Source organism: Pollicipes pollicipes, unplaced genomic scaffold (genome assembly GCF_011947565.3).
Source record: "Pollicipes pollicipes isolate AB1234 unplaced genomic scaffold, Ppol_2.1 Scaffold_4881;HRSCAF=5763_pilon_pilon_pilon, whole genome shotgun sequence".
In the NCBI taxonomy this organism is placed as follows: Eukaryota; Metazoa; Arthropoda; class Thecostraca; order Pollicipedomorpha; family Pollicipedidae; genus Pollicipes; species Pollicipes pollicipes.
The window spans coordinates 39,131,536-39,156,659 of NW_023596576.1; the positions used below are offsets into that span (position 1 = coordinate 39,131,536).

Below are 25,124 nucleotides of genomic sequence, written 5' to 3' on the forward strand. Positions count from 1 at the left end.
TTTAAGCGTCTAATTACTAACCCCGCTTTCTTTGGTCATGCGTTCGCAGAAAAGTAGACGAAAAAATCGTTCTATGAATCAAATTCATTGCAAAATAAAGGTTTGGGGGGGGCCTATGTGATTCAACAACTGTCAGTTCTTCATCTGACTTATCTTCAGTCATATGCTCTAATCAAAATGACCGTCTTGGATGGAGACGCAGTATTAAAGATGACATTTAGAACACTGCGTGGCATTCGCACTTATGTATTGTAAAGCGAAAATGAAAAGAAATAACGACTTGCCTTGACTACAAGGTGTAAGCTGCTACAAGTGACATCAACGCTGGGCACGTTGACGCGATTCTGGACTAATTAAGATAATCAGCTGATCAGTCATTTGCCACTGTCATTACTTACATTTTTTGGACAGCACACCGTCTTGCATATCCCTGCTTGATCCGCAAATAACTGCCTGGAAGGTGGTATGGTATCCCTCTTCGTCTGGCTAGGGTTGAGATTGCAAACATCTTGCAACGAAAGTGAAGAGAGTAGTTTCGCACATTCATTTGCGGCAGGGTCATGCAACACATTTTTACGTGATGGTTTGTACGCCATCATGTTAATGATATATTAATCCTGCGCTTATCTTGTGCTTCATATTCCTACGTTATTTTCAAGCAAGAAATAGATCGTGCACAAATTGTAGAGCAGTGCAAAATGTCTCCTACCCCATGGTGGACGGGTTACGCTCCTGGGTTGCTGCTCTGAGTACCAGCACAGTTATGCAGTTTCGAAAGTGTAATACTTCCTGAAAAACGCGACTAATCCTTAACTGAGATTATCATCTGAATTATTCCGTCGTTTTCTTTTGTCCATACGTTATGGTCTTTCTCTCAACTATGACGTATTTGACAAAGCTCCTTAGCTTGCCGCATGCTTTGGCATTTGTGGCGCATGATGGAAGGTTCGCTACTGATGGTATCCGTATTTGTAATGAGCTGAGGAGGAATTAGTCTGGCAATTTAAACATAGAGTTTTCATGAGCCAGGAGTCGCCTGATTTCACTTTTACGAATAGTAATGCAAAGTTCTTTTCCAACACCGGCGTGCGGTGCACGTATACCGTGTGGCTGTGGTGTAGCAGTAATGCGAATATTTTGACATGGTGAAACGGCACACAACAAGGACTTCTCTGTTCGATGTCTAAACAAAACAACAGCACACTACATGAAAACCCTCAGGCAAAGAAGTGCCCGGTACCCATGCGTTAGCTGCGTGGCACCTGGAGTCTCAATGAAACCGGGGGTGCTAACAAAACGTTGTGCAATCATAAAGCAGTCAGATGGTTTCGGAGTGGTCAGGGTTGAGACCCAATGGGTCCGGAGTCAGGCCGCCTGTCATCTAACCGCTGTAGATCGCCCCTGATATCGTCGAGGGATCTGGGGCAACTGAGGACAGCTCACAAGAGAATCAGTATTCATGGAGATAGTGGTCTAGGGATCATGGATAATACATGTGACCTGAAAAATGTGCAGAGCGACACAGACTCAGGGCTCAGCCTGCAATCACCTGCCTCTGGCCGGACCCCCATTCTGATCTCTGATCCGACTCTTCATCTGACCTCCGACCAAACCGCTTATCCTTATCCTTATCTGACCAAACCGCTATCAAATCCTCACCCATGAACCGATTTATGACATGACCTCCTGACTCCTGGCCGCTTAATCTGACCCCTGACCTCCTCTATCCGACCCCTGACCTAACGCTTAGCCACATCTGTGACCCCAACCTTACTCTGGTCGCTCGTTTGACTGTCAGCCTGACCTCTGACCTGTCTTTTAGCCAGACCTCCGACCCACCTTCAGTTTGGTCAGTCACCTGACTGTCAGTCTGCCCTCTGACCTTTCTCTTAGCCAGACCTCTGACACGACCTTCAGTCTGGTCACTCGCCTGACTGTCAGCCTGACCTCTGACCTGTCTCCCAGCATGCTCCCTGACCTGACCCTCAGACTGGCCACTGGCCCCAGCCCCAGTCTGGCCTATGACCTGACCTAACCAGCAGTCTGGGCTCTCAGCCTCAGTCCCGCCCCTGCCTCTCGGCCCTGCCTGGTCCCCGCCTGACCGCCGGGCGCCGCATCAGCCCGCGGTCTGCCGCGACCCGCTCGGCTGACGGTCGGCGCCGTCGGCGCGGCGCCCGTCGACACCGACGCGGCGGCCGCCGTCAGTGGACCGCCGGAGGGGAGCGGGGTGGGCACGGGCTGGCAGCGGCCCCGCTTGGCGGCACGGCGACAGGGTCAGACCCGCCACAGGTCGGCAGGCGTGGCGGCTACGCTCACGGTAAGTCAACGTCCCGGCGCCGGCGAGCGCGGAACGCTGGCTGAGTGTACATAGATGAGATCTTTGGGACGAGGCGCGCCTTGTTAGCATGTAGTATATCGCAAGATGTTCGATCTGGCCATTTTCAGGTTTGGGACAGCTGCGTGGGAAGATAACCGGGAATCTATTGACTGGGAGGAATTGTTGGCGGAGGGGGTAGGGGTGGGGTGGGGGGGGGGGGGAGATACGTATCCGCCCGCCTGGGCTGCTGTTTGTGGATGAGCGCCTTGATAGTTTGTAGACAAATGTGTTACACGCAGGCTAGCTTGTGGATGTTCTGTGTGTTTAAATAGAAGGCGAGCATTGATATTGATAAAATGATCTTAGTAGGTTGGAGGTTATGGACGTTGTTAGGCTATAACGGTGCCGGCACGTACACGAGTGCGTAGTTCTGGAACATCGATAAAGTACGCAGGACATGTTCCCAAACCTGAATATCTCCGAACAAAATTAACCTAGGATCGCCCAAAATGCTCGCTGAGAGATATGTCTTATAGCTGCACTTGGCCGCCAGATTTTGTATTTGAGGTTGCTGTGGTTTGGAATACTTAAAGAGGCCAACCGCATTTTGGGAATCGTAACAATAAACGCCTTCCTCTCAGACTAAGTAATCTTTCAGGTAACTTTAATCTACCGTGTTAATTCAATGCGTGGATGACCCATGCGTGGCAGTGGTGCTGTGTGTGAAGTGTTATTACAAATATAGAGTTTGGACAGTATGCTTTTCGTAGTCATATGGCTTCTTTTCGACGATCCACGCACGGTACTGTATGAAAAGACGGGTATAAACAAATGATCCACGCACAGTACTGTATGAAAAGACGGGTATAAACAAATGATCCACGCACAGTACTGTATGAAAAGACGGGTATAAACAAATGATCCACGCACAGTACTGTATGAAAAGACGGGTATAAACAAATGATCCACGCACAGTACTGTATGAAAAGACGGGTATAAACAAATGATCCACGCACGGTACTGTATGAAAAGACGGGTATAAACAAATGATCCACGCACAGTGTATGAAAAGACGGGTATAAACAAATGATCCACGCACAGTACTGTATGAAAAGACGGGTATAAACAAATGATCCACGCACAGTACTGTATGAAAAGACGGGTATAAACAAATGATCCACACATACTGTATGAAAAGACGGGTATAACAAATGCCAGCACAGTACTGTATGAAAAACGGGTATAAACAATGCATCGATCACGCTCAGATTAGATTGGCTTTCAGAGTAACTGAGCCGGATCAGCAATCAGAGAATCATATCAATGTGTGGGCAAAATTGTTTGCCCGCATGTCCTTAACTCAATTGGAAGGGAATGTTTCATATTTGGAGAAAATGAAGTAAGCATCAGATATGATGAAACGACCTCACTGATAGCTCTTGGCATATTTTTTTAGAAGAAAAGACTGCTCTAGACAGCATGACTTTTCCGTTTAGAAAGTAGGCTCCCAAATACGTCATTGTTTGATCATGCCATCCTAACTTGCACAGCATTGACCAATTGCCAATTGACGGTCGCTTTGTTTGGATTTCGTGCTTACGAGCTCGAGATATGACTGACACGACAATGGTATTTTTATTGGCTTTGGTTACCGCATGTCCTATGAAATAGCAGGATATGAATGACGTTATTATGACTCCAGGAATGCCAAGGTGAGTTTCAAAGATCTTCCAAATTACACTCCTACCTCCTTGCGACCTTTAAGCTCAAGAAGCGGAGGGGTTTAGGTCTTAAAAGAGCATGGCCGTGAGCTACATCAAAAGGTTTTCCATATTCTATTGTAGTCTGAACCCCCATATAAATGAGGAAGGCTCCCTTTAGGTGTTCTATTGATAGCTGTTGTATTATCTTTGCACGCCTTTTGCTCTTCTCCTCTTAGGCCGACAACGTGCTTATAAAGGCTGAAAAACATCACACATTGTCGACAACTAATTGTAATGCGTTTAGCTGTTGATAAGACACCAATGATTATGGATTCCTCAATTTATTTTTAGCACAACACGTAATTTGTGAGCGTATAATTTCGATCTCATTAATTGCGCAACGTCATAGATCTAAAGTGGATGTTCTCTCACTTCGTCGCCCGCCATGTTTCCTCTCAGCAGCCGTTCTAAGCGGGTCTTGAGGGATCGACGGACCCACATACTAACCCAGATCGGTGCAGCAGGGCGTACTGCTTGATCTTGTTTAATTCAAACTCGTGAACCGCCATATACCACGTGAAATACGACTCGTACACCATATGCATGATCTGGAAGGGCACACCAAAATAAAGCTGATCATCCGAGATGTGATAGATGTGGTAGATGGAAGCATTAACAACGGCAGATCTTCCTTCCGTGTCACTGCATTAATTGTGGATGTCATCACTGCTTCATCCCACATAACAATACTTCACCACATATGCATCATCGCACTGAGTGTAAGCTATTACAATGTATCGGATATTGATGAATGAGGCTGAGATTCATCGTTATGACAACAAAACGAGACTTTTAAATTCCGTTCCCACTGCTTATCAGCTCTGGGGTGTTGTCCACGCATACAGATCTTGGCTTGCTGTCGGGATTATTGATCTTTTCGTGCCTCTCACCATGATGTAGCGCATATCATTTTCATGCCACATGTTCTCATACGGCACAGGTGCGAACGCCAACAACTTATTCTGTCAAAGACGTTCGTTCCTCGTCAGGATGGCTGGGAGCGAAGTCAAACAAACGTGTGGTGAGGACAGTTGTTGATTTTTCAATACGCTCCAAACTAACGCAAATAACCTTCCTTGCGTGATACTCCTACGAAATCAAAGGCTTCAGTTGGTTTCAAATACCTGTTGGTTCAACGTTCCCCGTAGGATCGGGCTCGTTGCAGCCCAAATCCTTTGATGTCAACTCACACCTTAACATGCTCCAGAGCGCAATGCTCGGGATTGCATCAACCATTTTCACTTCGTGAAGGCACATCGCGCCTCGATTCAGTTAAGTCTGCAATAGTCTTACAAGCGTCGTGATGCTGGTAAGGACGTCAAATTTGCTAATTTCGAATGGTTCAATGTCCGTCTATCACTGATTAACCTACGCAAGCGGTCGGTAACCTTCAATTTTTCCCGCATTTGTATTCATTTGCCAGGAAATATGCCGATCCCCAGTGATGTATAACGCAATGTGGTAATCGCAGAAGCGCTCCTGTGTGTCGGGGGGGGGGGGGGGGATGGGTGACAAGAGCTTCGCGGTTTCCCGCTGTGAGTTTCTGCTCAATTCATGATGGATGAATGAAATTACGTGGGCTGCCATGACCATAAGTTTTACTTGTTCCCTGAAAATGCCAGACACAAGTGACGTAAGCGATGGTCTCAGATGGGGGTTTATAGATGAGGGAGGTACATCCGTTTGCTAACATGTGTTGTTTAATGAGGAGTCAGGGAGAATGGTCTTATAACACAAAGGAAGAAATTGGGAGTCATTCTTATCATTAAGGAAATATCTTCAGACGATGCAGGGTGATAATCAAAATCGTTTTGGGATAGCATAAGTAAAGCCAAATAGAAAGCCGTGGTTCCATGCCGTTATGGTTGTGTCGTATTATACCAACAAAACACACGTAAATATAGGATGCTTGCTTACATACACATGTATAATCTTTTGGACTCAAAACACCAGTCGTTTTTAAAAGACTAGGTAGTTTTTGACGATTGAAGTTAAGGGTAGCTTCAGATGGACGCATTGTGTTTTTTTTTTCCTGAAGTTGCTGAAGTCCTGAAGTGCGTGCTGAAGCAATGTGCCATTTGTGTCTTGCGTGTGTGAAATGGGATTAAGCATTCAAACGCTTTGTGATTTGTAGCAAGCCATAATACAAAACTCTTACCATTATGAAGCATGGTTGTCATGCGGCGACTTTTTGGTTTCCCTCGGCTGGTAAGAAAACGCACACCTTAGCCTGATCCGATACGTTGAAGAGCAATTTATCAGTGGCACAGTCTACGCACAGGGCTATTCGGTGGCCCGTTTTTATATTAGGTTCATTGAGTTTTTCTACTGCATTCATGCGCCATCTTTGAAGCTCATTTCTTACACCATTCCTTCGGAACTAGGATCTGCATCGATGATAAGACAACTCCGTGTTTCGCCCTTTGGCGGTATTCCCCCTTCCAGAACTTGGAATTGAAAATGTTCCCATATATGTTGTGTAAAAAGAAGCTGAATACATGTAGGAAATTGTAGGTAGAAATTGTAGGAAACTGTATGTAAGAAATTAGCCTGCGCCGAAGCATGCGCGCCTATACTTAGGGTTACCGTGAAGTGGAGTGATGCATTATCTCATCTCGATCTTCGCTATTCTGACGCGTAACTACCCCGTCACCTTAATGCGAATACTGCATGAGAAAACTGGACCAGCTGCTGAACTAGCCCGGAACCCCACTTCTCGGTTGGCGAACTCCAATCACGAAAGCAATTTCGGTTCCAAAAATGGCTATGTCATAAATGCGCTGTAAAGCGACTTCAGCCCCGCCGTAGGACTGCGTCAGTTGCCGATGACAGGTGCTGTGCGGCAGTCCTGGAGCAGCGGCGCGCAAGATGACCCCGACCCGCGCACGCAGTCATGTCACCGGCGCCCTGGCACCCGCTGGCGGTCAGGAGGCGCGCCACCCACGCTCGCGCGGCTCGAGCTCGGGGTGTCTCCCAGAGTGATGACTGAGAGCGACATCGGATCGTGTATGGATCGTGACCGGCTTCTGTCCGGCAAATCAGTGTCGGGCGCGGCTGAGCAATGGCTGCGAATGCGTCACTGGCCTGGCTGAAGGGGACGATAGATGATCGATCGGTGTCATTTGGGACAAGTGATGAGCTTAAATGAATTCTCAGACGGAAGGAATTGCGCGCAATTGGGCTCACTGACAAAAGGTGTGAATGATATCTTCACTTCGATGCCAACTCGTAATGGATGTTGAGGAAATTTATGCGAGCGCATCGGTGTGGCTAGAGAAGGGATCGAAGGCGTGGAGCTTGAAGTGATTGCATGACAAAATGAGCCCCTGATTCTTTTGTTTATTTATCGACGGTTAATTTACCAGGAGATACTGGTTAAACGATGTTAAAGGACAATCATTCGTTATAATGATAGTGTGCAAAGTACTGTCAATGAAACCCATGCTTGCGCCAACACGTCATTTAACCAGCGCCTCCTAGTACATTGAAGGTGATAACTCAGCATGGGGTCTCTAAACTCATGAACTCTTAAACACTTGAAGGTGAATGTTTTCTTTCTTATCCAAATTTGTATACAAATTAACTACAGCTCGTCTGCATCACGTTCATTTGCATATACATGTTTTGCAAGCGCATATGTCGGCTTCCCATCAGCGAAGACGATTGCTACAAGGTTGTGCGGGTCATCACGCTTAAGTGGCCTTGAGAAATCATGCCTGCAGAAAAGTTGCTGCTTAGCTTGATATATGCACAGAAAGTTGTGATGCCCTAATTTATCAGGCCTCTGTTTTTACGATGCATCGTTATGGTGCCTTTACCCGTATGGTTGAGGTGCCTTTAGTTTTGCTGGCTACTCTGTCTTTCTATTGCCAGAGTGTTTCATAGCTGTGTGTATTAAATGGGCCTCCCACTGGACGATGACAACACTGTGACGTAATATTCCCACCTATAGCGTTACGAGGTGGTATGCTGGGGGGTCCTCATTACAAACCAACAATGTTTCGTTACTCTGGATTTTGTCGGATAATGAAGAACTACTTTATGGAATCCAAATGTACTGCTGTTTTAACGGATTTAAAGTTGGAACATCTCTATGCTGGTACCGATCTCTCAATCCGACACTGGTCAAATTTCCTTCATCACCGTATAGAATATATGCTGTACCTACAGTAGAGATACTGATGTGCACCTTTCCGAAGCTGTCGGTTGATCGATTTTACATCTTTAACCAAAATACAAACTACCAGGCTGTGTTAGAGCGGGTGTGAGTGACGTCTGAGTGACGTTATGTCTGCCGACTTTGAACAAAAGACACAGGGGTGCAGACAAAGCGGCATAGAAATCGATAACAAGAAGATTTTGAAATCCGTAAAAGGTAAAGGCAACAGATAATTGATAACAGCACCTCCAATCGGTCTGAAGTTTGTACAAATAAGCTCGGTCATCAGTGCAAGTCCTGGTTTCAAAGCTGATTAAGATTTGGCAAAAAGGAGTACAGGGATGGGTTGGATGGGTCACAATGGCTTACATGTGTATGCCTACAACACGGTCAAGAAATGCGCTGTCAATCGCCATTACCAAAATCTGTAGCGGATTTCGCAGATGCATATCGTGAAGCATGGACGCATATCGCGGAGCAGTGCTATGAATGGGAGTGCCAGATATAACACAGGGATATGAGTGAATGGAGAGAACCAGCAGCTGATAGTGACCCAACTTGACACCACCGCTGTCAAACGTAAGCGCGTCGAAACCCACACTCGCATTAAACATCAAAGACGAAGACACCAAACCCAGAATGTTTTGCCAAATGTCTTGCGTTCTTACGGCACTCAGATTGACATAGCTCCTCTCACGAGTCTTCATGCCAGGTCTAATCTGTCCTAAATTAAACTGCATTCTGCTCAGAAATATAGCGTTTGAAGGATTTATACGCTGGGCTTTTCTATTAGGGGCCAGAATGAAGCTTATAGCTGCCACCGTAAGATATATATGCACATATCTAAACGGATCAAGGCTGCATTGATCGGCATGAAGAGATGACACATAATCGTTTCCACCCATTTGGCACCTATGTCAAACTGTTTAAGAGGGATCTGATATGACCAACAACACGGCTCAAGCAACGCGCATTTTCCATTTCGCCTTTATGGTCCAGATAAAAAACACCAGCTCATTGCGAATCCATTCAATTGCACGAACATTGGAAGGTTTATTCAGCATGAGCTGTGTTGAGGATTGACTCTCTTGTATCAACCGAATTACTTTGCAGTACGTAACGTCATATGTTTGGATGAAAGTGTTAAGGTTTTGCGCGTTGCGCGCATAAACAAGGTCGTAGAATTATCTCAATTAGTTCAGAATTACATCGTCACAGAATCTGAGGAAACATTTCTATATTGCACTGAGCCGGTGTGGATTAGAAGACTGAAACAGAGGTGAATCAGTGATACGATTGGAGTTGAACTCGGTCAATTACGTTCGAGGGGATTCCGCAAATTCAGCTGTTCGGTGGTATTTCCGCTGCAAGTGGTATCTACAACAGTATATGCAAAAATTTGAGAAGCTGTGGGAGCCTTAGGGCCGGCTGCCATTACTACAAACATGTTAAATTTAGCACATGATGGCTGAGTTCGGGCCCCATAACACTAATGACACCATCAATTTTATCCACCACCGAGGTGCAATATATAACCATTAAGACGTCTTTGGCGGCGCGCAGCGGTATGAGGCCTCTTCCATTGGTCGAGACCCAACACTGAGGCCCCTCAGCAGCAACACGAATAATAAATACTTTCCCATTGCATGAATTGCTGGCGGCGCTCTAAACGCCGACTCGACTAGTTTCAGGCATGCATTACAATATTGCGCCGGTAAAACTTACAGCTCTGTCTTTCACACGGACGAGCTTCACGCTCCACTTGCGAACGGGCGAAATTTGCATGTATACGTGCATAATAAGACTGCACATAGTAATTCCTAATACGCGACCATTTTCGCCTTCGCACGGTCCACCACATGGTCTTCGGTGCTTGTTGTCATCATAGGCCGAAGTCGCGCGGCCTATGAATACTGCATCGCCTGTAGTTGGCGTTTTCCTTCTAACGGTATGAGAACAGGCGTGCTCAAATCTATTTTGTATGACTTTTACTCATATTTTCCGAAGAAAGGATGTGTGTCCCCAGATGGAGATGGGCCAGCTATGTCCTCATACAATTTTAACCCCCCTTCGAGCTACTCGGGTGTTTTCAGGACGGCACTTATCAATATCTGTGTGAGGCCCCTAGATCCTGAAAATACCTTCACTGCTATCAGTTTAGATATATATATATATAATATAATATATATATTTCGTGCCTTCGAAGTAATTCCCCCGGTGAACCCTTTTGGTTGAGTGGGGGGAAAGGCTTTGCCAAAGCATATACCCCACTTACCAAAGCTCTGGCCGCACACCAGGTCATCATAGCACTCGACGTTGCGGCAGAATAAAGCTGACGAGGAATGGGACGAGGATAGTGGAAGTCATTGATGGCTGCGCACGCTTTCGTTGATAGATTTATAGACGATATTACAGTTAGCCACCGTAGCTAATCTTGTTTACACATAGGCGTAGTAACGTTTCAAACGTGTGAAGGGGCCAGGCTAAGAGCACACTTAAGCGGGGTACTAGAACAGCCTGAAATTTGCCCCTAAATATCTCCGTTCGCCGTTCATGGAAGGATAAGGTGCTGTCATTTACCACGTGAATAGTTTTTGTCCAGTGCGATTTCAAGAAGCTGGCTGGTCAGCTCGGTAGATCAGTATGCATTTTTTAGACGGCGCGCAAACAAACTAAACGCAAACTAAATCTGACAAGTGTGTGTGGGGGGGGGGGGGGGGGGGGGGGAGTTAACATTGCTGCCTCAACCACCACCCCAACCCTCCTTGGAAGATGTAATGTGACCGATGGTGACGTGATGAGGGGTTAATGTGGCCGATCGTTACGTGATGGGGGGTTAATGTGTCCGGTCGTTTCGTGATGAGGTGTTAATGTGTCCGGTCGTTTCGTGATGGGGGTTAATGTGTCCGGTCGTTTCGTGATGAGGGGTTAATGTGTCGGGTCGTTTCGTGATGGGGGGTTAATGTGTCCGATCGTTTCGTGATGAGGGGTTAATGTGTCCGATAGTTTCGTGATGAGGGGTTAATGTGGCCGATCGTGACGGCATAAGTGAACTACGTGAGGGGACGTGCTGGTGGCGAAGTGCACAGCTGTCACGGCAACAGCTGGGCAACGGCGAGGGAGGCGGCGGAAGATGGCAGGCTCATTCTTATACTGCCGATCGCTATACTGCCGACCGCTATACTGTCGGCCGCTATACTGCCGATCGCTGTACTGCAAGCCGCTATACTGCCGGCTGCTATACTGCCGGCCGCTACGCTGCTAGCCGCTACACTACCGACCGCTGTACTGCCGATCACTATACTGCCGACCGCTATACTGCCGGCCGCTATACTGCCGACCGCTTTACTGCCGGCCGCCATACTGCCGACCGCTATACTGCCGGCCGCTATACCGGCCGATTGCTATATGCTGGCCACTTTTCTGCCGGCCGCTTATACTGCCAGCCGTGTCTGTACTGCCGGCCGCTGTACTGCCGAATCGCTATACTACCGACCGCTATACTGCCGGCCCGCTATACTGCCGAATGCTATAATGCTAGCGTTGTCTGGTCTGCCGAGCCGTGGCTGCCAAAAAGCGTGCTACTTCCGGGCGCTACAACTGCTCCCGGTGATGGCTCAGGCGCTTCGCAGAAAGTTTATATGGGAAGTAAAACATGTCACACGATGACATTATGGCTTATGGTTTGGTTAATAGGAGTTTGCCGAGTTGCGCGCCAGTAATAAACGTTTCTCTTTTCTGAAGGCATTCATACAACATGTTACGAAGGTTATCAGAAGTTTTGAGAACCTTGGCTTTTGTTGTAAAAGAGGCGTGACATTTCTGTTTGCAGCTGCGTAACTGTGTCGTACCTAGCTGATTGTGCGTTGCCAGGTACCCAAGGGACACGGGTGACTGCCAATACCCTGCGCCCCTGCGGCAGGTTTATGCAGCATGATGAACAGCCAGAACCACAGTGCTCTACCGGCTGCGGCCACCGCGGGCGCCTCCGCTGCCCACTCTTGAGGTGTACCCGACCGGTGAGTAACCGCCGCCGGCGCAGCTGCCGGGCGTCCGGAGCACTCGCTGGACAGGGTCACGCTCGCGTCGCCGCTGAGAGCGCTGGAGTAGATCTCCCGCTGTCGCGCGTTACGGAGCCCTGCAGCGTCACGCGACTCCTGTCGTGCGTAACGGGAGTCCTGCGCGTCACCAGAGCTCAAGCATGCCCCAGTCGCCAGTTTGGCTCGATGACATCGGCTTGCTACGCTAGAACGACACCCGCAGGGCCAGCCTGCGCCCCCCGCCGCGCTCGCTGCCGACGGGCGCCGTGCTGTGTGTGTTCCAACTGTCGAGTCAAGGACTCGCTTCAAGCCAGCTCTAGACATACGTACTATCGTCTGCTCTTGAGCCACATTGGTCACATCCAGAGCGTTATGCGTGTGTGTTATGGATCATCGAATAGGCGGACAAGAGTTGGAATGCTTGGGTCGCAGTTAGGTGAGGTCCGTTTGTGCGCTGCTTCACTGGACCGTGACGGGATGGTTCTGGCTGGCGGGCTGGCTGGCGGCCTGGAATGTGCGCACACTTGGGCTCCAAACTGGACAAGAAGACACGCATGCACCTTACATCTGCTGCCATCGCCGGAAGGGAAAAACACAAAGCAGTGCCTAAAACAAACTTGAAATTATATTTTACCATACGGAACTCAAGCATACGTAACCAGTCAACATGCTTGTCTTAATTTACATCATTTTCGTAACTGTAGCGCGAAGGAGAAGCAAAAGCGGTCTTTTCGCACCGAATGCCATTCGGTCCATAGACAACCACGGCCCTTGTACACGAACGCCACACGCACTAAATGAATACATGCCCGGTCTCTCAGTTGATCAGGCGAGCGGCAGCGACGCGGCAGCGGAAGCCGCCCGGCAGCGGCAGTCGTGCCCACCCGAGGCGAGCGGCGGTCCCAGCCGTGGCAGCAGCGCGCTTGTGGCGGCTGTGGAGTCGGCGCTCTCCTCGGCCGACTATTATCGCGGCGTCACAATGCCCGTCAAGCCGACGCCCAGGCGGCGCGGCGACTCAGCGAGTAAATAGCGCGGACGGCGGCGCCGGTCTCTGTCGTCGGCGCGGCCGGCATAATGAGTCCACAGTTCCCACCGGGCACGCCTGGGATTGTTTGACTGCAATTTGGCCGGGCTCGAAGAGCGGCTCGGCTAAATCCTGGCACGCTGTTGGCTAAGTATGTGCGCCTCGCACGCAGCGCGGTATGGAAAATGAGGCCGGAGAACTAGACAGTGTCGTGAGATCGCACGGAATCGAGGCAGAAAAACATATCGACTGGATTCGCATATGGTAGCATCCGGGACTTTCGGACACAGCTGCAGCTGTGTGGGCGCATGTGCCCACATGCTGGCCAGTTATGTCTTGACAGCAAAGATATATTTGCTGCATATTTCAGACATTATTTGACACTAGTGACTAATGACCCCGCTCGCAAGTGTCAGTCGATATTAGACAGGTGCTGCAGAAATTGTGCATTCTGTTAATGCTAAAACTTAACACGTTCACCGGACTTATGTGGGACGTCCCCGGACGAAGGCAACACACGTGACCTGTGCGGTGGACGCAATCCTAGCACCTCGTCCGTAAACTGCACAGCGCGGCTTCCACGACAGCAGCGACGACTCTCGGACCACGTGCCCAGTAGAGCACGTCCTCGTTGCTCTAATTAAAATGGTCTAAGTTATAGATAGAAATAGTCATCATTTGCGAGAGGCATCCAATTAACACCGTTGGAAAACGCTGCGATTGATTTTCAACCAAAATACGTCACGAGCTGGGGGCCTTGAGCGGCGTGCGACGAACGAGGTCACGACATACGACAAAGTTGTCACTTATCACCATGCGTGTGGCAACATAATATAGGCTAATGGAGGCCGCCATCCTTGGAAGCTCCTACCATTGGTTCAGATAAACACATTAGGAAGTTGGCCTACCGTGGAGATCAAGCATCCCCTAAAGATTGTCTGACTACGGGTCCGGACAGCCCTGGTTATTTCGATCGAGATGATCGCCCACTTTGCTTATGCTTATAGGCACTTCAGTGAGTCAAACTGTATAGCACAGAAAAGTGCACATTACGTTGGGCTTCGATGAATGCCAGACATAGGTTTGGCATGTAATTTCTAACTGACAGATTTAGAATACAAACATAAGCTGTTATTGTTAAAACCGTGGTTACTCAATTTATATCTATCTCAATATGTCTATCCTGGACACGATTTATGTCAAGCAATCATGGTTACAACGGCAATTCAGTTTACGCTGTTCATCAGCGCAGTGATACTGTGTCCGGGACTTTGTGAGTGCGAGACATTACGGTAACGGTTAAAATATTCATTTATGCATGTCACTGGTATCGTCTGGAGTCCGCAACAGCAATGTGCTACAACCTATCAGAGCGGCTCGACGTATTTGGGCCAATTTAGATGCGCTACACGATAACGCTTGTTCAGAGGACTCCCGCGAACATCAGTTCGTAGGTAGACAAATAGGTCAGCGCTGTGTGCAGACATACGGGGTCATGTCTCAAACCTGCGCTTATTTGATTGGTTCATCAGATCACCAAACAGCTGACCAACAGAGCTAGGCTGTGCGGTTGTCTTCATTAGCTTCGGTGTCGTCGCATGGCATACCATTTTTTTTTTTACTGAAATCGCTTTTGATTTCACGTTCTTATGTTTACATTTGACCCGCCACCAAAGCGCCTGCGAGAGCACTCATGACTTGATTTGCCGTGATGGGCGCTTCGTAATATTTTCGTATGCACGATTCCGACTTACCCACTTAAAGTGCTTTTATTTTATTTTCAGGGTGTAGTTTATTTTAGTTTCACGTGTGCCTCACAATCCTCACTGCTGATGCACACGTGTCTATGTTTCGTACCCGCCTAGAATCACCGTACTCAGCACTGAGAGTGCTTGCGTGGAATGCACGTTAGAATGAAGCTTGACTGCGCTTCAATGCCCATTTAAAGCTTAGGTCTATTTCAGCCGGAACCTTGGAATCACGGCTTTAAATCGTTGGGTATATTTCATATCACTGCATGTAATGCTCGTACAAGTGACCCTCGCTTCAAATAAGCTATTGAATCACAACAAACAACACTTTATTATTCACGACATAAAACAGCTCACTATGGCAGGTGCGAATCATATACAACTCATCGCCGCCGGGGCATTTTTCGCCAGATCGCGTCGGAGCGTGCCTCGGAGGCTGAGGGATCAGCCTTCGTCCGGCCATCCCCTCTGTTGATATTGATCTTCGCGTCGGGCCATCTGTCTTGATCCCAGCACCACATTACAATGGAAGGGACCATCCCCCCTCCCACTCACCCCCCACCCCCAAGCCGGCGGCACGTCCGCGGCACGCCCGGCCGGCGTCCAAAGCTGACCATCGGAGCGGCAATCGCCGGCGCCAGCTTTGTCCGCGTTGTGAGCTTGTCCAGGGCCTCCAACCGAGCAGTTGCTGGGTCACACTGAAACCCGGGGTGTGTCGGACATGGCGGCGGTGGACCCAGGCCCAACGCCTGATGAGAAACGATTGGAAGCCTTGAATTTCCTTGAGAGGAATGTCGATGGGTATATGTGGGGAACGTGGGCTAACGTGAGGATAAAGGAGGCAGTAGTACTTGGCTTACAGCTCTCTACAGTGTTTTACTCTATTGATATTTAAAGCATGGCAGGAATAGTAATGCAAACGGGGTACTTCAAGCGCAAGCGATCAAAAATACAGAAAATACTTGGAAAACAATACAAGAATATGTATTCAATGACTACGAAAATGATATGTCGCTCAAAAAGGTTTTCTGCCCCAGGCAATAACCCACCAATGGTTTTCTGCCCGGGCTATCAGGAAACAAACATGACTGGTTTCGAATGCATGCTTTACATGTTCGCTTCCCACGCCTAAGCGTACCAAGCTATCTGTATTATCTAGCATCACCGTCATTGCAACATGCTTTGCATAGATAATTGGAGGTGTGAACAGTAGGCACGCCTTCAACCATAACGCAGCAATGGAACATGATTTCTCCACCAGTTCAGTCATGAGAGCGGATCGGGACGAGCTCCTAGCTGAGCACGCTCAACAGGAGCAGCATGATGAGGCGTACCTGCGTCAGAAACATTACAGACGTTTCTGCTCTCCGCGGCATGATTTGTGTGTCTGTTTTTCGTTTCCACTCGAATGTCGCTGATAGTTCATATTAATGGGCACAGCTGTTTTCACTTTATAAGCTATCGCCGGAAATCGAAAGAAGACTCATCGATCAAGATGAAAGAATGGGCATCAACGCTCAAGATTCCGCTGAACTGACGCGATGGTCAGTCGTAGTTTTCACTTTGTCGACAGACACTGTAGCTCCCAAACGAAACATTTGCATTTCCTTTATCTCTCCAAGGCTCTGGTGTCGTGTTTTTGTTCGACATCTCCTTTCCCTAAAAGCAATAGCGTTCGGAACAAAACCTTGCATTCAGACTGCAGCTCTGGCAGTTCCCCTTTAGGCAGTTGGTCTGCGCCTGTTCTCCATCCAGCGTGTCGTTTCTGGCTATTGTACGCGAGGAGTATTTCACCAACTCCCGGCTATCAATAACACGCCGCATGACAGCCAGTCGGACGCCCGGAATTACGAGAGCAAGCAGCACCAGAGCGAAGCCCTGTCGGCGGCGGGGCCTGGCTGACTTCAATTCTGCATCAGTTCCCAAGCTACATCGATCGAGGAACGGATCACCGCATTGTCGTCCCGCTTGAGCGCCCAAACAGCAAACAACTACGCATAGGTACAAAGGTCAACTTTTCACGGTGGCCAGAAAGCTGCAAGATTTTGTTTATTTTTATCTTAATAAGCGTCAAAGATTACGTTGGGTGTTACGTCCCCAAAAGCAAAACAAAAGATCGATGGGATGATTTCAGGCCATTGATCTCCTCTTGCCTTTAGCGAGTTCAAATAACACATTTGTTCACCTTTCTGTATTAAACAATCGAAACCAGCGTCAAAAACTATTTCACAGAGTAAGGCCTCCAGTAAAAACAAACTTAACTTTTGAGTTAAGTTTGTTTTTATTCATTCTTGAGTGAAGGTGAATTGAACTATTCGTACACTAACCCAAATTGTCCGGTTGTCAAAGTAACCGTCGCTAAGATGTAAAGCTTCGTGTAACACTCCGTTATCGCATCAGATTGAACGATTCCCTAGGAATTGCCTTTGCTGACAGCTAAGGCCTGGCAATGACCTGTCATACGCCAGCGACCTTACAAGGTACGTATAACAAGTTATACCAAAATATCGCCTCTTTAATTGGCTACAAATATGCAAATTCGGAGCGATTACACAGCGTCGTTCAGAGCTGGTTTTTGAAAGAATCGTAAGGTCCCCTCAAGCAAGCGCGTGCCGGAGGAGCCGAGACTTCATGGGTTTTTGAACTGAGGTAACCGTTTTCATAATCGATCATGCAGTTTACAGTCATGCTTTTTCCTTTGCCCTGATTCACCGTCCGGTATGGAAGTGCAAGTGAAAGATATGTCATAATGAAAAATATACATGAATACCACGAGAATAGGCTACAACGCACGCACATAACGCTCGTAAGCTAGATTTATACGCATAAGCCAAGAACTCCACCTTACGACGCGAAAAAGTACCAGAATCGGGTCACGCCGTCCGCTACAGCGGCAACTCGGACACGGCAACTCTGACAACGACTCTTACGTCCCAAAAACTTTCCAAGATGCTATCAAAGATGACGTATTGAGGGTCATATTTACTAATATTCATTTTTTTATTTACAGCTGCATTTTACACTTAATATAGAATTATACACAAATAAGCTTTTCCATCATATTTCATGCCCCAATATCTCAAACACCTCACCTCAATATCTTGAAAAGTGGAGCAGTTGAATTATTGTCAAAATTGCAACCCGTCGAAACTTTGGGTATCCTTTTATTCCTTCCATATGTCTCCCCTATTCTACGTCACCAGCTCGATCTGTAGGGTTTTATGATTCTACACAATTTCAGTGCACCAGAGCACTTCAGGGGAAGGTATGCCTTAGCGGTACTTCCAGTGATGGCAGTGTTTTAGTTCATAGCGACTCAAGTGCAACCCATTACTGGCGCTGTTTTTGCTGCTCGTAATCTCTTGGGTCGAAAGCCGCCCTTTGAACACATGCTGTTCTGTTTTTCTAGAACGAAACGTAACTGGAATTTGAAGGATAGTTTGTAAGATCTGTCCTTTTGAAAGTAATTTTGGGCCCTTTAACACTGTCATCATTTTCAATGCTTGTGTGACGCCGAGCAGTACTCACCAGACGCACTTGACGGGTTTAACCGACTGCAGCACGGTCTCTCATTGCGACATCACTAGTGACAATCTAAAGACGCAGGCTGGAGGCATCTAAAGCATAACAAGTGGCACTTCAGCCCCAGCTCCTTCTCAGTGCCTAATTACCCATGACTCTGTGCTGCTGTTATTTCATCACCCCTCCGTTTCAGCTTGGCCTCAGTCCCGGCTCAGCTCCATCAACGTCGCCTGAGCTCCGGCTTTATTTCAGTGTTTCCTCAGTCCCACCTTTATTACAATGTCGCCTCAGCCCCGGCTCTGTGTAGAGTTGGCTCTCTGCTGGCTCAATTATACTGTTGCACGGCCCCGGACCTGTTTTGTGCTGACTTCACACCGGTTTTGTTAGAGTGGAAATCCTGGCCCGAATCGGTGCCAGGGTCGCACCACCCCTAGTTTTGTTCCACTGTCCTCAAAGCCTTGACTCTGTTTCCGAGCCAACGCAGCTAGCTTCAGTTCTGGCTGTGTTGCAGTGTTGTCCTAGCACCGGCTTTTTCAGTGTCGCTGTGTTTTCTTAGCTGTTTTTAATTTCTTAATTTTGCTCTCAACTGTATTTCGATCCCGCGGCATTACTGCCTCTGTTTTCAGCCCCTTAGGTTTCGTCCAGTTCGTGCTCTGTTTCAGAGCTACCTCAATGGCTTTGTTTCACTGTCACCTCATTTCTGACTTTTTCAGAGTGGCTCTGTTCGGCCCTTCTCTCAGCACCGGCTCTGTTTCAACCGCTCTGTTCAGCTCTGCTCTCAGCTCCGGCTCTCCTCAGCTCTGCTCTCAGCACCGGCTTTGTTTCAGCTGCTCTGTTCAGCTCCGCTCTCAGCACCGGCTCTGTTTCAGCTGCTCTGTTCAGCTCTGCCCTCAGCGCCGGCTCTGTTCAGCTCTGCCCTCAGCGCCGGCTCTGTCCAGCTCTGCTCTCAGCGCCGGCTCTGTTTCAGCCGCTCTGTTCAGCTCTGCCCTCAGCGCCGGCTCTGTTCAGCGCTGCTCTCAGCTCCGACTCTATTTCAGCCGCTCTGCTCAGCTCTGCCCTCAGCGCCGGCTCTGTTTCAGTGTCGCCGCAGACGGTCGTCATCCCGATCGTGTCCAGCATCATCGTGTTCCCGGCCGCGGCGCTCACCGTCATCTGCTGTCTGCGGTACCGGGCCAGGCGCGCCCGCCGCAGAGCCAAGCGACCCAGGTAGGTCACCGGAACTCGCTCGCTCGCGCTATATATATATATATATATATATATATATATATAGTATATATATATGTGTGTGTGTGTGTGTGTGTGGTGTGTGTGTGTGTGTGTGTGTGTGTGTGTGTGTGTGTGTGTGTGTGTGTGTGTGTGTGTGTGTGTGTGTGTGTGTGTGTGTGTGGTGTGTGTGTGTGTGTGTGTGTGTGTGTGTGTGTGTGTGTGTGTGTGTGTGTGTGTGTGTGTGTGTGTGTGTGTGTGTGTGTGTGTGGTGTGTGTGTGTGTGTGTGTGTGTGTGTGTGTGTGTGTGTGTGTGTGTGTGTGTGTGTGTATGCATCATGCAGCAACAGTAGTTTCGCAGTGCACTCGTGATGTACCTTGGGAAGAAAATGCAATAAAGTCCACTGATGCTAGTAAAGACATGAAAGCGTCTGGAAAATGCCGAAAGCATAAGCGCACGGCCAATATCCCATTTTAAGGATAGTATTTCAAATTTTGCGCAGACTGGCCCGCAGTGCACTCTGTGAAGACGTTTGCAATACATTGATGGTTCGCTTTTGTTCAAGTCTGAGCTCGGAATAATAGGTATCCGTTAACGTCAACTTTAAATATATTTCTATGGACGTGACATGGAAAAGATTACGCACCATGCCCTCCTTGACGTAGAATTAGTGCTTAAGTTGCTGCCATGGTACCCAGCTAGTCAGTCCGATCAGCATGAATGCCATCTGTCAGGAAGCTATCAATCTGCCACAGATCGTTTAGTGCCGTGTGCCTTTCGTGTCCTGGCGAATGGACGCAATTCTTTTGCCCTCGTCAGGACGCAGGGCCAGATAGCCCGTCGAGAAGCCCTTTTGTGGGTCAGGATATGTTCACCATTATCGGCACAGTGCTCCGCCGCCGACAAAGGTCGACTGTGGTGCGGTGTAAGAGCCCTACGTTACTCGCATGACTCGGATAAACGCCAAACGATGTTCTGACTCAGTGGCTTAGCGGGAGTCTAGAAAACGACTGCGGTTCGTTCTGTAGATGGGACCTCCCCAGTCAGCTGGCCCCTGCACGAAAAATGGCCATGGTTGCCATGCCAGCCCATCATCTGCGTTTATCATATTCGGTTCGTTTTCTCGGGATCTGCCATCTTCACATGACGGCTCGTGGGCGGTAAAGCTCGCCTAGCTGCTAAGACCGCCTGAGGTTCAATCCCTGGAAGAGTCAGTCATATAGTCCAGTTGTCGCAGTGTGAGACGGCAACATCTCCGCGTGGTAACCGGTTTGCCAGACTTTGTACCGTTTTGTTATCGAGTTAGTACGGCAGCTCACCGCATTATTTAGCTGATCATTTTAGGTTCACGGGAGACACGCTCAATACCAGAGAAAAGCGAAAACCCTACGGAAGGACGCACTGAGACTGCAGGCACAACACGACAGAACGCAATACGAAAGCGGACGGCTCTCTCGCGGTTTACAACGGCTTGGCTGTGCATCGTGACTTCACTTAGGGCTGCAAACAGCATATTCTGACTGTTAAACTGTAGTTTAGACTACGGTAATTCAATTGAGGCGACTAGCAAGACGGTCAATCCAATGAATTTCAGGTTTAAGGGTCCCTCCTCCCTGCCAATGACAATTGTCTTCCTCAAATCGTAGAAGGAAATATACAGTGCGTACAGAAAAGATACCATTTTTGGGGGAATTATTCTGATATTTTCGCTTGACATTGACGGTGCACTTACATTGCACATTAAGAAAACGATCGATAGGAAATTTTGTGAAACACATTATTTTTGACAGTTATCTTATCATGGTCTAGTGGTGTAATACAAATGATCGGTGCTAAGAAAGTTCCAGTGATTGTCAGATTGTCATGACAGCATGAAATCGATACATGCTTCACTCGACCAGCATTCAGTGTGTTCTCAGCAAAACAGCCACAGTTGATATTTTCGTCGCTTGTTCATTGCGTCTTCATGAATAGATGGTAAATTTGATATTATAATGCATGCAATCAAAAGTCATAATCATGTTTTTCTTTGTATCATCCTAATGTTTCACGTTTTATGCTATGGATAGACACGGAAGCAGCTTGGGCACCAGGTCGTTTCCTGAACCGAAAAATAGCTTGCGCCATTGTCACGCCACAGAAAGTGACACGTTTTGCACTACGTAAGTCAGATCGATCGATAACAGGCTAAATTCACAGATTCGGTATCGCCACCAGAGGCTTTTTAGTAGCAATCCTAGTTTATACTGATGAAGTTTTGTGAAACTTTTCCAGGTCGCACACTCTTATGCGCCGTAATTTCAGAGGGTACAAGTCAAAGTTCCACATAACAAAAACCCCCGTCGGCGGCTGCCAGCACCCATCGATATATCGGGCTTCTTTCAGAATCTGCGTCTTTGACGAAGGCTCAGCATTAAACCATTTGGGACTCAGCGAGCTGTGGCCATAAAGCCACGGATAAAGCATAGCCATCCGCAGGCGACTAATGTGGTACCGTCTTCCAGGCTTGGTGACAAGGCTGACCGCGCTGTTCCAGTAATCCGTATAGATGGCACGAGAAGAACCGGCCTGGGTAAGGAATGCTCGCTCAGAGAGAGCGTGGGATTAGGCGTGGGCTTGGCGTCCGAGATGTTTATCGAGACGATTTGCACTTTTCATTAGCTTCAGTCCCAGGCGCGATGCTCGTGTACCGTGAAATACAATTGTGGGATGAAGGCGTGGTTTTGTTAATGGAGGATCCTACAGAAATGTCTACTAAAGGATTTGCTGGGCATGTGAAAAGACCGAAACTGAGAGTGAAAATGAGACTAAGACTGAGAATGATACTGAGACTGACAGCGAGAGCGAGAAGCGAGACCGAGACAGTGACAGAAACGGACGGGGTGGGCTGGGCAAGTCGGGGCAGGGCGGGGCAGGGCAGGAAAAGGAAGGAAGGGGAAGGGAAGGAAAGGGAAGGGATGGATGGGGTGTGATGGGATGGAATGGAATGGGATGGGATGGGATGGGATGGGATGGGATGGGATGGGATGGTAAGGGAAGGGCAAGGCAAGGTAGGGTATTGAAGAACAGCGCAGGAAAAGAGAGAACAGGCAAGACAAGGTAAGACTGGACAAAACGGGTCAGATCAGGTCAGGTCAGGTTAGGACTGGACTGGACTGGACTGGACTGGACTGGACTGGACTGGACTGGACTGGACTGGACTGGACTGGACTGGACAGACTGGACAGGACAGGACAGGACAGGACAGGACAGGACAGGATAGGGCAGGACAGGACAGGGCGAAAACAAGGTGCAGTGAGGCGGCCTGACTACTCATGTCCTGTCCCGTCTCGACTCAAGGATCTTAAGAAAGACTGTGAAGATTTTAAGGTCCCTCAATCTGGTGGAATTGGTCCCTCAACCAAAACGTCATGTGAGATGAATACAAGGCCGGTGTTGTACTATATTATGTTAGGTTTACGAATGTCACGGAATCATTATTTGTGTAATGTTGTTAAAACTGAGCTTCAATCCGCATCATTCATGTTCATTGCGGCGGCTAAATTCACTGCGTGTCTGCTATGTCAGTGGTCCTCTGTCCTGGCTCTTGCTGTGAAAAGCCAACTATTTCATTAGTCAAGACATTCCGATTGGTGTGCATTCGTTGGCTGTTCATACGTCAGACATAACATAGTTTCAGTTCAGTTATTTAGCGATTTTATAACCTCTCCAAAAGTTGCTTTGGGTCACCGCGCTACAAACGCAGCATCGCGTTGTACCACAACTGCGGGGTCTTGGCTACCACGTTCATTTTCCCCCTACAAAAGACGCTTTGCATTTCAGAGCCTAAAGGCAAGTGGCGGAGACGAGGCGACGACTGCAAGCAGATGAACGAGCTGCACTACACCAGCGCCACAGTGTGAGTGAACGCACCGCGCCGAGCAGCGGCACGGTCGTGCCGGCTGCTTGACATTCCGGCCCGACGGCTCATCTCGCCGGCCCGACCACACGGCCGTGATTCACCGTCGGCCCTCGCCGCGGGCTCTCGCAGGTCTGTGTCATCCGGTCAGGCCACACGCAGCCCGTGCTCTCTCTCGCTTCGGGTTCGGAACAGCGGGCGATCTCCGCCGCAGCGGCCCGCTCTCGACGCCGGTCTTGCACGTCGGTGGAGCCGGCAGTCCACCCCGGCAGCGGGGGGCGCTGACAGGTCACGGCGTGCGGGGGTCCCAAATTAGCCCGCGTCAGTCTTCATCTCCCCAATTTGTCCGCTCGATGGAAACCGTAACCGAGGGCTGACAGCGAGCCAACAGCGGACAGCGAACTGCGAAGCTGCGGCGAGCGGTGCGACGCGTGGTGGACGAACGCCGGGCCGCGCGTGGCGGGTGGATTGGGTGGACAGGGGCAGAGCGGCGTGGGGCGGTGAGGTGGACAGGGACAGAGCGGCCTGTGGCGGTGAGGTGGACGGGGACAGAGCGGCCTGTGGCGGTGAGGTGGACAGGGACAGAGCGGCCTGTGGCGGTGAGGTGGACGGGGACAGAGCGGCGTGGGGTGGTGAGGTGGACAGGGACAGAGCGGTGTGGGGCGGGTGGGGTGGACAGGGACAGAGCGGCCTGTGGCGGTGAGGTGGACGGGGACAGAGCGGCGTGGGGCGGTGAGGTGGACAGGGACAGAGCGGTGTGGGGCGGTGAGGTGGACAGGGACAGAGCGGTGTGGGGCGGGTGAGGTGGACAGGGACAGAGCGGTGTGGGGCGGTGAGGTGGACAGGGACAGAGCGGTGTGGGGCGGTGGGGTGGACAGGGACAGAGCGGCCTGTGGCGGTGAGGTGGACAGGGACAGAGCGGCGTGGGGCGGTGAGGTGGACGGGAACAGAGCGGCCTGTGGCGGTGAGGTGGACAGGGACAGAGCGGTGTGGGGCGGTGGGGTGGACAGGGACAGAGCGGCCTGTGGCGGTGAGGTGGACGGGGACAGAGCGGCGTGGGGCGGAGAGGTGGACAGGGACAGAGCGGCCTGTGGTGGTGAGGTGGACGAGAACAGAGCTGCGTGTGGTGGTGAGTTGGAAAGGAACAGAGATGCGTGTGGTGATGAGGTGGACAGGGGCAGAGTCGCGTGTGGAGGCGAGATAGAATGACACTGAACTGCGTATAGTTAGTTAAGGCATGTCTAACGTGCCGTACGTAATCTAGAACATCTGCTGATGTTACCATCGCTGTAGTGAAATAACTTGGTTGGAATGCTGACGATCGACGAATGCCACATGTTGATATCTGTATTTATTGGTGTCATATGCCAGCCACCAGCGGGTCCTTGATATAAGAAGAAAGGCTTTGGGCACCTGGGTCTTCGGCATTATGAGTTCCGGATGCTC

General features: G+C 49.2%; 1 protein-coding gene across 1 annotated transcript; it reads left to right on the top strand.

Moving 5' to 3' along the window:
* The first annotated feature begins 4,021 nt into the window (after positions 1-4,021).
* LOC119100357 (uncharacterized) lies at positions 4,022-23,682 on the top strand. The gene is made up of 5 exons (XM_037223459.1): positions 4,022-4,029; positions 12,188-12,258; positions 19,656-19,782; positions 22,285-22,352; positions 23,603-23,682. The coding sequence occupies exons 1-5, from the start codon at positions 4,022-4,024 to the stop codon at positions 23,680-23,682; spliced, it is 354 nt and encodes a 117-aa protein (XP_037079354.1).
* Positions 23,683-25,124: the final 1,442 nt, after the last annotated feature.

Coding starts and splice junctions, on each gene's coding strand:
- LOC119100357 (XM_037223459.1), top strand. Junction 19,783..22,284: donor CGCAGAGCCAAGCGACCCAG/GTAGGTCACCGG, acceptor ACCGTCTTCCAG/GCTTGGTGACAAGGCTGACC. Junction 22,353..23,602: donor CACGAGAAGAACCGGCCTGG/GTAAGGAATGCT, acceptor TTTGCATTTCAG/AGCCTAAAGGCAAGTGGCGG.